This window comes from Humulus lupulus, chromosome 6 (genome assembly GCF_963169125.1).
Source record: "Humulus lupulus chromosome 6, drHumLupu1.1, whole genome shotgun sequence".
NCBI classification, from domain to species: Eukaryota; Viridiplantae; Streptophyta; class Magnoliopsida; order Rosales; family Cannabaceae; genus Humulus; species Humulus lupulus.
In genome coordinates, this window is record NC_084798.1 from 218,395,791 (window position 1) to 218,410,912 (window position 15,122).

At 32.3% G+C, this 15,122-nt stretch overlaps 1 protein-coding gene across 3 annotated transcripts; it reads right to left on the bottom strand.

Annotated features, from left to right (window-relative positions):
• Positions 1-7,694: 7,694 nt before the first annotated feature.
• Positions 7,695-14,221, bottom strand: LOC133783357 (putative disease resistance RPP13-like protein 1). 3 transcript variants are annotated; one of them, XM_062222975.1, is made up of 8 exons: positions 11,908-14,221; positions 11,279-11,339; positions 9,815-10,032; positions 9,636-9,729; positions 9,431-9,524; positions 9,166-9,362; positions 8,735-8,869; positions 7,695-8,630 (listed from the first exon to the last, which is right to left on the bottom strand). In XM_062222975.1, the coding sequence occupies exons 1-2, from the start codon at positions 14,214-14,216 to the stop codon at positions 11,294-11,296; spliced, it is 2,355 nt and encodes a 784-aa protein (XP_062078959.1). In that variant the 5' UTR covers positions 14,217-14,221; the 3' UTR covers positions 7,695-8,630; positions 8,735-8,869; positions 9,166-9,362; positions 9,431-9,524; positions 9,636-9,729; positions 9,815-10,032; positions 11,279-11,293. The 3 variants fall into 3 exon arrangements, with proteins under 3 accessions (XP_062078959.1, XP_062078961.1, XP_062078958.1); XM_062222977.1 differs by having other exon boundaries at positions 9,166-9,524; positions 11,908-13,463; positions 13,643-13,701; XM_062222974.1 differs by having other exon boundaries at positions 9,166-9,524.
• Positions 14,222-15,122: the final 901 nt, after the last annotated feature.

Sequence of the window (15,122 nt, forward strand, 5' to 3'; positions counted from 1 at the left end):
GTAGCCTTAAGAAGATCCACTAGGATAATAAAATCGGCGATACCTAGTGACTACATTGTGTATTTGCAAGAATCTGACTACAATATTGGAGCCGAAAATGATCCAGAAACGTTTTCACAAGCTATGAATAGCAAAGAATCGGAACTGTGGTACAATGCCATGAATGAAGAAATGAATTCTATGAAAAGCAACGGAGTCTGGGATCTTGTTGAGTTGCCTAATGGGGCGAGGGCTATTGGGTGTAAATGGGTCTTCAAAACAAAGAAAGACTCATTAGGCAACATTGAGAGACACAAAGCGAGACTCGTTGCTAAAGGATTCACTCAAAAAGAAGGAATTGACTACACGGAGACCTTTTCTCCGGTATCTAAGAAAGATTCCCTCAGAGTTATCTTGACATTAGTTGCTCATTTCGATTTAGAGCTACAGCAGATGGATGTGAAAACTGCCTTCCTAAATGGTGACCTAGAGGAGGAGGTATACATGAAACAACCAGAAGGATTCTCCTCTAGTAATGGTGAGCATTTGGTGTGCAAGCTTAAGAAGTCCATCTATGGTTTAAAACAAGCGTCCCGCCAATGGTATTTAAAATTCCATGATGTCATCTCTTCTTTTGGATTTGAAGAGAATGTCATGGATCAATGTATATACCAGAAGGTCAGTGGGAGTAAGATTTGTTTTCTTGTTTTATATGTGGACGATATTCTTCTTGCAACCAATGATAAGGGCATGCTACATGAGGTGAAGCAATTTCTCTCAAAGAACTTTGAGATGAAGGATATGGGTGATGCGTCTTATGTCATTGGCATTAAGATCCATCGAGATAGATTCAAAGGTATCTTAGGTCTATCTCAAGAAACCTACATTAACAAAGTTTTAGAGAGATTTCGGATGAAAGATTGTTCACCAAGTGTTGCTCCTATCGTTAAGGGTGATAAATTAAATTTGAGCCAGTGTCCAAAGAATGATTTTGAAAAGGAAGAAATGAAGAACATCCCATATGCTTCTGCTGTTGGAAGCTTGATGTATGCTCAGGTGTGCACACGACCCGACATTGCCTTTGCTGTCGGAATGCTAGGAAGATTTCAGAGTAACCCGGGATTAGACCACTGGAAAGCTGCAAAGAAAGTTATGAGGTATCTTCAGGGTACTAAGGATTACAAACTCATGTTCAGACGAACCGACAAACTGGAAGTAGTTGGCTACTCAGATTCAGACTTTGCTGGTTGTACTGATTCACGTAAATCAACTTCTGGTTACGTGTTTATGTTTGCCGGTGGAGCTATATCATGGAGGAGTAACAAACAGACCTTGACTGCTACTTCTACTATGGAAGCCGAGTTCGTTTCGTGTTTTGAGGCTACATCGCATGGTGTATGGCTAAAGAGTTTCATTTCAGGCCTTAGAGTTGTAGATTCAATATCTAGGCCATTGAGAATGTTCTGCGACAATTCAGCTGCTGTATTCATGGCTAAGAACAACAAGAGTGGTAGTCGAAGCAAGCACATCGACATCAAGTACTTAGCCGTGAGAGAACGTGTTAAAGAAAATAAAGTGGTCATTCAACACATTAGCACTGAATTGATGATTGCTGATCCTTTGACGAAAGGCTTGCCACCTCATAAATTCAAGGATCATGTAGTGAACATGGGACTTGGTTCCCTTATGTAAATTTATTGTACAAACTGAAGTTATTATCAATGAAACTCTTATTTTTGATATTTTCTCATATTTATGCGCATCTTAATTTTATTTGAGAAAATTTTACTTTCATAGGACCTGAATAAACATAAGGTTTATTCGTTTAAGTACATAGCCACATAAATTACATTGTTATGTAATAAATATATTGTAATACATGGAAGATAATACTCGTCATAAAAAGAGGACCTATCGCCATGATTCATGTGTTTATTATCTAACAGGGATGATCGTCGGGCTTAAGTAATACATTAATTTAAATGCTGACCAAGTGGGAGAATGTTAGAATATTATTTATTTGGTATATAAAATCAACTAATTGATTTAATATATTCAATATTTAATTTATTGACAAAATATTCTAATTAATGGTCAACATTGTTTGTTACCTGATTTGTTGTTACCCGATTTTTCATATCCCAACTGATTGAGGAAATATCTCAATCTGTGGCAGAGACTCTGATGGTAGGTCTCACTCTATAAATATAGAGTACCGGTCCCCAAGCTCGCTACTCATTCTGACTTTCAGTAACTCCATCTAAAAGAGTTAGTGAGAGCTTGGAAGCCCGTGTGCTCGTTCTAATTTCTGTTCTTTTCTTTTGTAGATCTAAAGCTAGATCGAGGTTATCAATAGCAATGGCTGGAGGTATACAATATTCGATTCTTTTTTGCATATGTTCATTCATATATTAATTCCGCCTACATGTATATAGAATTGTTCATATGTCTACTTTCATATTAATTCTAACATGGGATTCATGCATGCTTTACCGAGTTGTTCACAATGGATTTAAGGCTCTACAAAGGCTTGACTAGTCATCAAGTTGATTGACTCATTCTGGGAAATGTTTGCTTCGAGATGCATACCATCTTTTCAGTGGTCTCCCAGCTTGACTTTTTTTTATCTGTTATAAACTCAAATAGTGTCTGATTCTTTAAAGCATTTGAGGTAATTTCATAGCTGGTAGAATTTGAATTCAAGCTCAAGTATTTTTGTGTTTTGTTTACTAATATTCTAGGTCAAAAATCTGTAAGAGTGGTATCATTTTCAATAAGAGTTTGAAGCTACGTTCTAGCATTTGGTTTTTGGAGTATGAAAGCAAATCTTGCAATACCAAATCTACAAGTTTTGTTAGTTAAACCAAATTGAATCAACTAAAATCAATTGCTTACATCTTTTTGTCACAATTAGGGCTTTGAGTTCGAATTGGTGAAAAATACAGACCAAGGCTAGTGCATTTTTGTCACAATTAGGCTTTGTGGTTGTGAGAAGATGAGACTCCACCTTAAATCAAGATATAGGAATATAGGATAATTTTATGGTACATATTTTTGTGTGTTTCCTAACTCGTGAATAATTTTCAGTCTGATTTCAAATTTGCAAGATACTCAAAATAACTACATTAAATACAATCATAAAAAGAAATCGCACTGAAAACTATTCATGAGCTGGATACACAAAAAATATGCATCGATACATACCTTAAAAGTATCTTATAAATATACAGAAATTGGTGAAAATGACATATATCTTTAAGTAATTTTGCATTCTGATCTACTTTTGATAATTTTTTGCAAAATAGCTATTTAAAATTTTTGACTGGATGATTGAATTTTTCAACTAGTCTAAATTTTTTACTTGTTGTCTAAATTATGAGAGTTTATTTTGCAAAAAATTATTAAAATTATGCTAGAATGTAAAATGACTTCAAAAAATAGGTCATTTTGGAAAAATCACTTAACTTTTTATTTTTTATTTTTTTATATACTTTTTTGAATAAGAGGATTTAATTGAAGGCTAATCATCAGTCATAATAACTTGTAGAATTGAGTTTGGGTAGCAATAACAAAATTTAACATTGCTGACATTGCTACTAATAGTAAGAATAGCTTTTATTCTAACACCACAAGAAGAAGCTAATGGAGCTTTTTTTACTATTAATAAACTGAATTCCATTAAAGCAATCCAATATGATTACACCCAATAGTAAATATTATTAGCTAGTATAAAAAATAATTTTCAAATTAAAACTTTTACATACATAATACAAACAAATAAAATTTATATTTCAAACAAAATTTTCAAATTATTATGAAAATAAATATAAATATCTTGCAATAACTAACTTAATAACTACCATAACAAATATGAAATATTGCAATACCGTTTGAATTCAAAAAACTTATAATCAGTAAAATATATATTATAAAATTTTTATAAAAATAAAATATCAATTAAATAACTTAAATACATGATTTGTAAATATCGTAATATTTAGAATTGTAAATATTTATATGATAAAATATAAAATAATTAATTGAAGAAATGTCAACAGAAAATTAAAAAGTACCGAATCCTTTGTTGGTGTAACAATAATTGTTTGTATAGTAATTATTGTTTTTTTTTATGGAATATAGTAATTATTGTTGAGAACATATATACCGCTAGAAAAATATACATAAATTCTAGTTAAAATAATGAGAAAACATAATCATTTCATACAATTTTGAAAAAAATTGAATGATGAAACTTTTGAAACCAATGTATTATTTGTTATATCATGAAACATTATCTCTCTCTCTCTATATATATTAAGTTATTAACAAATTAAATTTTATATTATCTATTAATTAATTATATTTGGTTGATGAGCTACCACGTTGTTAAGAGTCACAACTTATTAATTTTTAACCGTTAATTATATATTTCTATTAAAACTAACAGATATTTTAAAAATTATCTTAATAAATTAAATATTTGTTCTATAAATAAGTTAAAATAACTGACATGATATTTTGAAACTGGTATATTATTTGTTATATTTTGAACCGTTTCCCTTATATAATATCTATTATTATTATTGTTATGATTTATTAATTAGTTATATTTTGCTTAAATTTTTTTGAAGAGCTATCAAGTTGTAAAGTCACAACTAAACATTTTAACAGTTAATTAATCATATTTTTTTAAACCTAACAGATTTTTTTTTTAAATTTATGTTAAACACAACAATTGCCATTTCATAGACATTTATTATATATAAAGATATATTTATTTATGGTCCCTTTGAAAAATGTCATTTTTTTTGAGAAATTAGTGAAAATAACATTTTTTAAGTGATTTAGCTCTCTGGCCTACTTTTGATAGTTTTTTGCAAAATTGTCTCTGTTTAAAATTCGATCAGTTGTACAAATTTTTCGACTAGATGTCTAAAATTTTCGACCGACTATTTGAATTTTTTGACTACCTGTCTAAATTTTCGACTAACTGTCTAAATTATGAGAAGTTATTTTGCAAAAAATTATTAAAATTAGGCTAGAGTGCAAAATGACTTTAAAAAATAGACATGTGTAAATTTTAAACTAGCTGTCTAAATTATGAGAGATCATTTTGCAAAAAATTATTAAAACTAGGCTAGAATGCAAAATGACTTTAAAAAATAGATCATTTTGTCAAAGGACCCTATTTCTTAGAGTAATTTTGTACTCTAGTCTAGTTTTAATAATTATTTACAAAATAGCATCTCATAATTTAGATAGCTAGTCGAAAATTTAGACAACTGATCGAATTTTAGACAGATACCATTTTGCAAAAAATGATCTAAAGTAGGGTGCAAAATCACCAATTTTCACCAATTTCTCTTTATTTATTTATTTATATATTTCTAGACTAACCAAAAAGAACGTCATGCAAACCAACAAAAATATTATCAAAGCAATCAAATTATGTGGTATGAGAGCATAAACTTACAACATGAGACAATATATTATATCAATCAAATACAACAAAATCCTCAATCTTTTCACCAATCTCAAAGAGCACACACCTCACTATACTAATACTACACACAACTTTTACACTTCAAAAACAAGAAGATTTCTCTTAGCTCAAAAAATGCTTTTCACACACACTAAACACAAAACAGATCACTCAAACATTAGCCTAAGAACACATATAGACCCTTATTCCGACCCTGAAGAATTTTAGGCCCTAGGAAAAATTGGAGATTAGGGGCTCTTTTTGTAAAAACTTTCTAAAAATTTACAGTATTTTTAAAATAAATTTTAAAAAAATGGCCCTTGGGCTAAGGGGGCCCTAGGCGTGGGTCTAGTCCGCTTTTAGCCCAGGGCCGGCCCTGATTACGACCAAGAGAAATTATAGTAAATGACCCAAAATAATGGCATGAAGAAGCTAATGTATTCATTTTTAAAATTGTAGAGAAATTGCCATTTTATATTGTTGATTATCTAAATTATCATTTTGCACCAAACCCCAAGTGAATATTATGGTTTACCTAAGACTAAAGAGATTAAAGAGGTTAATGGTAAATGTGAAATTTCGCTATACTAATTTGTTGTATTGGGTCGTTTGTTAATTTTTTTTTAAAACTGGGACATTTATCTAAATAATGGTTGTTTTGAAGATATATTGCTCGTTGCCCCTATGACCAATGAGAGACTTTAAGTTGAAAAGAGGTTTGACCAATTAGAAACGAAATCAAGCAGCAATCTTTATGTTTTTTCCAAACTGTCATAAAACTTCAAACTAACATAGCGGTTTTGAGTCAAGATCCAATACACACTTATGATCAATGGTTGAAAGTAACCACCATTTATGCCTTGGAAAAGTAGACACTTGAACAAATAAGTGTGCCAACTAACTGCAATTAGAGTAATAAAGTGGATATCATATTAGACCAAATAAAAAAAGATGACACGAAAGATCAAACTAGTTGTTCTTGATAATTGTTATGACTTGAAGAATGAACATGGATTTGAGAGGGATCTTTAATTTGAAGTCACCAAGGAACATGTGAGCTTCTGACATATGCCAAAGGTCTAAATGGCCACATTAGACACATATTTAGCCCTTAACTAATACAATTTAACAAGTTATAATTCGATTAATAACATGTTAGACTCTAAAATTGATATAGCAGATGTATATAATGCCTACACCAGAGTGATAGTTGAAATAGTATTGAAAAAAAAATTGTACAAAAGAGTAATGACTTTCACTACTAGAGACTTTGAATTTCTGAAGTCAAAATATATTTACTGAAATAAATTGAAAAAAAAAGTAGTTGCATAGTGTAGAGACATGGAAAGTTGTCTATTAGGTATGTGTTGGATCTGAGGAATTAACAGACTCCATCCTTCTATGCACAAAGTAGTAAGAGTCTGGGGCAGTTCTACTGGTAAGCACTCTATCTTTTCCAATAAATGAAGTTCCAAATGTTGAAGTGAGGCGATGTGGTGAAAACCTTTGCCATTTAGAGCTTTAAGGTTACTAAAGATAGAGATCTTAAGAAAACTTTTCCAATAAAAGATACTTTTTTTTTCTTCTTTTCAACAATACTGCGAATTAGAGTGTGATGGTTCCATGAAATTGCCAAGAGAAAAGTCTCAATGGAAAATGAGACTTTCTTTTAATTATGTTAGTGAAAACTTTCTTTAAATTCATATTTTTATATTATTTACGGGGTTTGAATTCCTGACTTTGAATTAACACAAGCCTATTTCTAATGGAATTTACAGAGCTAAGGCTACCAATAAAACATTGAAAAAAAAATATATGGTTAAATGCATCAAATATTAATATTAAACGATAAAATTTCACTATACACTTAGCTGTATACAAATTTCTGTGTAAATTCTTTATTGTTTCAGTACTATTATACATACTTATCAATTAAAGAAATTAAAATAAAGAACTACATTAACATCAAATTACTCTAATACATTAGCCTAATAAAGAACAAACAAAATAGTGCAGTAAAAGAACAAGAGAGGAGTTTAATTGATTCAGCCCCACTATATCAATCAAATTCAATACACCCTCAATGATTTCAGCAATCTCAAATAGAAAACCTCACTATTATGTATTTATATCAGAGAAGTTTGTCACTATTTGTTGCTCGGATACTTTGCGTTCAAGAACAGAACCCAAAGTATCCGAGCAACAAATCAAAATTAAAGTAAAGAAAATACAGTAAAGAAATGGACGCCAAGGTTTATACTGGTTCGGCCAATTTGACCTACATCCAGTTTGAGCATTATCATGAGCAATCCACAATAGAGAATCAGCAATACAATCTTTGTTACAGTTGAAGATCTTCAATGGTTTATTGGTACCAAACTCTCTCACCAAACTCACTCTTTCTGTACCCTTAGAACCAAACCCGAGAACCCCTTGTACAACCACACTCAAAGCTCTCAAAGTGATCTTCTTTCTACACAGATGTGAAATACAATACTAATATGAAAGTTTCATAATGAAACTAACTTGATGAACTGAGTCAGCGTGCATAGGCAAAGCCAGCGGTAAAAACACTGCTTGCTGGATGTGTTCTGGATGACTAGTAATAAGGAAAGCTCATGATGATTTAGCTCAAGTAACTTCAACAAGCTTGTATCAATGTTCAACAAGTTTAAGCAATGCTCCCACTACTTCCTCACAAGCTTCTACAGTTGCCATGAATTCAGCTTCAGACGTGGACAAAGCAATGATTTGTTGCTGATGAGACTTCCAACTTACTGTGCTCCCACTATTGTAACAACATAGAAAATGAGGGACTTTGTTGAATCTTGATTTGAAGCAACATCAGAATCTACAAACCCTTCGAGCCATATCTTTCCAGCATTTTTCTTGTACACCTTACCATGTGTGCTTGTACCTTTGAGATACCTCATTGACCATTTCACACCAAGCCAGTGCTCGAGCCCAGGATTAGACATCAAGAAAACTGAGGGCATAGGCATTTTACATACATCAAACAACCAAGTGCGGTGCATATGGGACTTTATCCTCGTCTTTTACAGTTTTACTTCTGCTTCAGTTTCAGGACATTGATCAGCTGTGAACTTAAAATGACCATCATGCATCTTGAATATTCTTAGAACCTTTTCTGTGTAATTTGCTTGCCTTCCTGCAGATTTCGCTCTGTTAATCTCAGTCACAAGTCATAACAACAATTTTCTGTAACATAATAATGATACATAATGGCAACAAATTAAAGAGAGAAATACTGACCAAATTAAACAAGGCTATATATATAAATATATCCCACAAATTTGAGAGTCTGCATTGTCTCATTGGCTGAAATCATTGAGACTCGATGAAATTCATAACTCGATCCCCACCAGTATAATAAATAATGCTGTGTTCCTGCAAATCTATTCATCAGCATGATTGGAAAAATAAATTCAGAAAACCAGTAAAAATAATTAAATTTTCTAAAATAAAAGAGGCTATTGATTATTTGATTAATAACAACTTGGACTCTTAAATTGATGTAGCAAATGTACAACTGTATCACAGTGAGTTGAAATAGTATTGAGGAAAAATAAAACAAATCTGTACAAAAGAATAATGACTTCTACTAATACTGACTTTGAATTGATCTTAAAATCAAAATACATTCACTGAAACAAATTGAAATGGAAAAAGAAAGTAGGTTTTACCTGCTGTCTAAGAGAGGCATGACTTTATTCAGTGTATTTTAGCTATGTGTTGAATTGAATCATATGCCAATCTTTCCCTGTTTCTTCCTTGCACTTGGGAGTTAACAGTACATTCTTTCACGCACAAAGTAGTAAGACTTCGAGTTGAAACCAAGCTGCAGTCTTGATGTTTTTTCCAACTGTCAAAAAACTTCCAACTAATTTTCGAGTCAAGATTATTCAAAACTCAAACTTGTAATTGAAGCATTGTAGAAAACATCATTACCAAGTTCTGTGTTGATGACATGATCAATGGTTGAAAGTAACCACCATATATGCCATGGAAAATTAGAAACTGGACCAATAATTGTGCCAACTAGCTGAAATTAGAGTAATAAAAAGGATATCATATCAAACAAGTTGTTCTTGAAGATTTTTATGACCTGAATAAGGAACATGGATTTGGTACAAATCTTCATGTAGGGACCTACATAGTTTGAAGTCACCCAGGAGCATGAGAGCTTGTGAGATGCTGATATAATTAAATGATGAACTCTGTAAACACTGTCATTCAACCTTGGATTGCTGCACATTAATAAATTTTTACAAGTTAAACAAGATCAAATTCCCATGTTTTTTTTCCAGGTTAACAGTTTGGACTTGACTTTACCATGTTTGTTGCGCCTTGTTGATTAATCCCAATTGGTAAAGAGAAGAAGAAAGGAAACTCCACAAGCCATTAGGAGACTCCCCAATGGGAGTTGGTGTTGTTCGCCAAAAGCAAAATTGAAAGACCAAAGAGCGAAAGACATCATAAGACTGAAGAGCAAAGTCGAGAAGGATTCCAATGAAGGCAACACCAGTCCCGATGTGATGTGGTTCTCTGCTCTAAGAACATATAGATAGAAAAATATAAGAAAAATAGATGATCAATGCAAATGTATTTAGTAGCAGCAAAACTTTGAGTAGATATGAGTCATTCAAAGAAAAGTATACATATTATACCCCTAATATATGGTTTTATCTGATGCATGGCTACATCTATGAGGATTGGTTTATATGTAGAAATTTAGAAAGATTACAAAAACACTGTCCTCATTGGCCAAATACTCTACAAACCAGAAATAAATATTTGTCATATTTCCTTGTAAGAAAAGTAAAACTAAAAATCAAGGATCATTATATTGTCATCTCATTCATAATAATATACATGAAATTATCTTAATAAATACGTAATTTCTTTGGTCAAGAGAAAGACTTTATGAAAATCAAAAAAAGAAATTGATAAGATAATATTAGGTGAGATCAGTAAACGGAAAACAACTTCGGCAATAATATATTTTCTTAACAATAATATTCGCAACTCATTCATAATGTGAAATTATTAGTCATTCCTACATCATGGATAATAAATTATCACTTTGATGAAAATTAGGAAAGAAAATCAAAGGGAAACCAGTAAAAGGAATACTCCCTTGTCAAACTTATTATATAGTAATATACGTTTAAAGCATAACTATGTGTTTTCTAATACAAATAAATGAAATGATCATAAAGATTACAACACTATCACATTCTCACCCACAAAACATTATGGGGTTGTTTGGTAACACTTAAAAAAAAATAGTTTTTTATTTAATTAATTAAAAATTTAAAAATTAAACATAAAATAGTGTTTGATAATTCTATTTTTATTTATTATTTTTAAATTTTTTAATTAAAATTCATTAAATTTTGAAAATAAAAATTTTTTACTTTTAAAAAATTTTCAAACCGTTTTTTACTTTTCGTTTTTTTTTCTTCTCTTCTTCAAATCAACACATCATGTTATATTATTAAACAAAAAATAAAAATAAAAGTTATCAAATGTATTTATTATTTTTTGTTTTTAAAAACAAAAAACACAAATAGTTATCAAACATATTTTTATTTTTAAAAAATAAAGAAACAAAAATAAAAATAATATTTCCATTTCTGTGTTTAAAAAATTCAAAAACAAATTAATTTTGACCAAACACAACCTATGAAATCAAGAAAGATGATTCCAAGCAATAATGTTCACAACAATGCAACAGCCAATCTCAGTCACAAGTCATAACTCTTTTATAGTAGCACCAAAGGGAGAAATACCAACCAAATTAAAGAAGGCTCAATCATCATAATCACCAATCCTCGTACCATAGTAAACGATTACCCTGCAAATCTATTGATTAGTACTCTTGAAAATAGAAACTCAGAAAATCAGTGAAAAAGAATAATTTTTAAAAAATAAAAGAAAGATTTATATTTATTTGTACAATTGCAAGTACAAAAATAAAAAATCCTCGCATTATAAGTAACAGTGCCCCTGCAAATCTATTGATTAGTACTCTTGAAATAATAATGATGAGACGTGGATGACTTGAGAACAAATCAACTAGTGACAAGTGAATATATAGGCCAACGGTCTAGACGAAAAAAAATAAGGAAACTAGATATTTAATTGAAAAACAACAATTCTTAGTCTCATTAGCCACTTATATACTGAATATTTATTATTAGATTTACATTATTTTAGATTCTTTAATTGATCTAAGCAAATAGATATAAACCTGCCTCGAGTTGAAATAGTAATGAGAAGAAAATAAACGAATTTGTACGAATGAATTAATAATGACTTTTTCTAATGCAATCTTTGAATTAATCTATATATCAAAATATATTTACTAAAATTAATGTAAGGAAAAAAAAAGTAGGTCGAGTAGAGGAGACAAGGAAAGTTACCTGCCGCCTAAGCATCTCTTATTACGTTCTGTTTCTTCGGTTAGTATGTTAGGAATGTGTTGAACTTTGGGCCAATCTTCCCCTGTTCCTTCCTTGCACCTGGGAATTAGCAGACTGCATCCTTCTATGGACAAATAAGTAACACTCTGGGGCAGTCCTGCTGCTGGTAAGCACTCTAGCTTTTCCAAATAAAGAAGATCTAAATGATAAAGGGAGGTGAGGTGTTGGAAGCCTTTGCTGTTCAGAGCTTTGAGGTTATTACATTCAAAGATCTCAAGACTTCTTAAAGATGGTGGGAGCAGCCATTCCTCTGGAAATGAATCCACCACTTCTCCACATTGCCAGAGTTGTAAGGAATTCAATGATGGGAGTCTTTGTAAATTCCATTTCATGCGGTTTTCCATGAACTTATCACATGATTCGATGCGTAATTGTTGTAAAGTAAAGTGCAATCCCATTTCTGAAAAGGTTTCCAACCTTGAGCAATTCCTTGTGTTCAACTTTTGGAGGGAAGGATATGCAGAGTCAATGTGAGTACTTGTTGGAAATATTGTAACCAATTCATCGCAAGATGAAACATTGATAACTTCTAAAGATGGAAAATTACACATAGGTAGCGCCACACTCAGCTTCCCACAACGGTTTAAATCAAATTGCTTTAAACATTGAAAAATCTCACATCTTTGGTCACTTGTATTAATAAATGACCAATCCAACATATCTGTATGATGAAGCTGTAATCTTGCTAAGAATGGAAAGGGCTTATTCAAAGGAATAATACGAAATTCATCATGCATATCAAGACAGGAAACACCAAAAACACGAAAATCTATCAGTGAACTTAGCCGCCGAAATGATAACAATGACAAGCAAAGATTTCTGCAGTGTAGAACAACTTTTTTCAAGTTACAATATGATGGATGTGTTACCCATTCTGGCAAGTTTGTACCATTATAACCGAAAATTTTGAGTTTCTTTAAATTTACATGTGGTTGGAGTGCATCAAGAACTTCTCTTTCCATTGTTGAGCTATCTGCCTCACCGTTCCAATCAAGAATGAGCTCATTGAGATACTTTTTTTTCTTCAAATTGCCTTCCAAAACATCACTCACTTCTCTAACATGCGCAAGCCCTGAAATCTCCAAGCTTCCACGCAGATTGTCCAACTTGCCCAACTCTTTGATCCTGGACCCATCATTTTTACACAGAACAAAATTACTTAACCTCTGAAGATTTATCATATCACAAATCTTCGGTGGCATCTCTTTTAGAGGAGTCCCTCTTGTCATAAGATGACGCAGGTTGATTAACTTGGAAATGTTGGTAGGCAATTGCGTGAGATTTATACAATATGACAATAAGAGTGTTTCCAAATTGTACAATCCACAAACTGAATGAGGTAATTCCTTAACTTTCGTGCGAGACACATCCAAATACCTGAGATGTTTTAAATTGCCAATTGAATCAGGCAAGTCTGTGATACATGATTCTGACAAAGAAAGTGATCTTAAGCATCCTCCATCCTTCAGCACAATTTCAAGCTTTAATTGTGTCTCCTGCGATGGATATGTATATCGCAATGGTAAAACTAACAAGGTGTGCAAATACTTCACTCTAGAAAAGTTGTCAAATTCTATTGTATCTTTTAAGTCTTTCATGTATGATAGATGGCGTGTCTTGCTACCATTTAGCTTGTGGAAGTCATTACAACTATCATAAATAGAACAACACTGACCTGATACATACATAGCTAGATCATGCATAAGATCGTGCATAGAAAGAGAACTATCCCATGTGTTTCTTTGAAAAAATGATCTTGCTATTAAAGCACTCATGTACTCTTCTCCAACATCTTCAATCCTTTTTCCTTTTTGAGGTTGTAAAAGACCTTCTGCCATCCATATTAAGATTATTTGTTCTCTGTCATCTTTCTGAAATTCATAATCCTTGGGAAATAACGAGAGATAAGAAAAACATGGTTTCAAATAAGGAGGCAGAAATCGATAGCTCAACCACAATGCTGGAACAATTCCTAGTTTGAGACAATTGGGCAACTCCCATACATCACTTTGCAGTACATGTCTCCATTCTTCGCTAGTGGACATAGATCGTAAAAGTCCAGCCATCGATTTTACAGCCAAAGGAAGACCCTTGCACTTTTTTACAATTTGCTTTCCGATTTCTTCCAAGTCTTGATGTACCTCATTGGAGCCTATAGTACCAAAGACGTGTTCTGCAAACAACTTCCAACAATTTTCGTAAGATATTTCTTTAAGCTCGTAAGGCTGAACATGCATCGTCCTCATCATCAAAGCAATATCTTCGTTACGCGTGGTCACAATGATCTTACTTCCTTGATTGCCAGATTGAAAAGAGCTTTTCAAAGAGTCCCACAACAAATAATTTTCATTCCATACATCATCGAGAACAAAAAGAAACTTCTTCCCTATCAAAGCATTTTTCAATTCATTTTGAAGTTGATATAGCTCCTTTGCTTCGCATCTTGTTTTAGTGATTGCCTCAAAAATAAGTTTAGTTATTTTCAAAACATCAAAATCTTCGGAGATAGTTACCCACACTTTCAAGTCAAAGTGTTGTTGGACAGTGGTATCGTCATATACACACTTTGAGTAAGTGTAGTTTTGCCAATGCCACCCATCCCTATTATAGGAATTAGGACAATCCTATGGTCACCAACATCATCACACAATACTAGCTTAACAATAGCCTCTTTATCATTCTCCCTTCCATAAACCTTAGAATCATCTAACAAAGGTGCAGGTGGTCTATGTAATGTTGTTTTCAGCTCAACTTTTTTCAAACCAAGATACTCTGTCTGTTCTAAAAGATCCTTTAGAGTATCAAGGATCTCTTCGATTTCAGATTTCACAGCACTTATTTCAAATGGTTTCTTAAAGACAGAGTGGGAGGGCTTACTTGCCGTGCTTTCGAGTTCATCTTCCTCCATCTTGAGTCGCAGAGCTTCAGTGCTGATCTTGTCCATCACGTGATCTGCTTCATACAGTACTTCTTTAAGCTCATCAAGCCAATTCTTCACGTTGTTGTCTCCAAGCTGCTTCTCCTCGGCATCGTTCAGCAGCGCATTAGCTGATAGCAACACAGTCTTCAAGCTTTTGAGCAGCTTAAGATTGAGTTTGTTTCCTCGAAAGAAGTCAAGGACCTCTTTGGAAGCAAGCCTGTCAAAGAGGACATTG

What these genes read in the sequence shown, in the direction of transcription:
- LOC133783357 (XM_062222975.1), bottom strand. Translation starts at nt 14,216, where the DNA reads ATGATGAGGACGATGCATGTTCAGCCTTACGAGCTTAAAGAAATATCT. An exon ending in AAGAGATGCTTAGGCGGCAG is followed by an intron (nt 11,340 to 11,907) that starts GTAACTTTCCTT and finishes ATAGATTTGCAG; the next exon opens with GGTAATCGTTTACTATGGTA.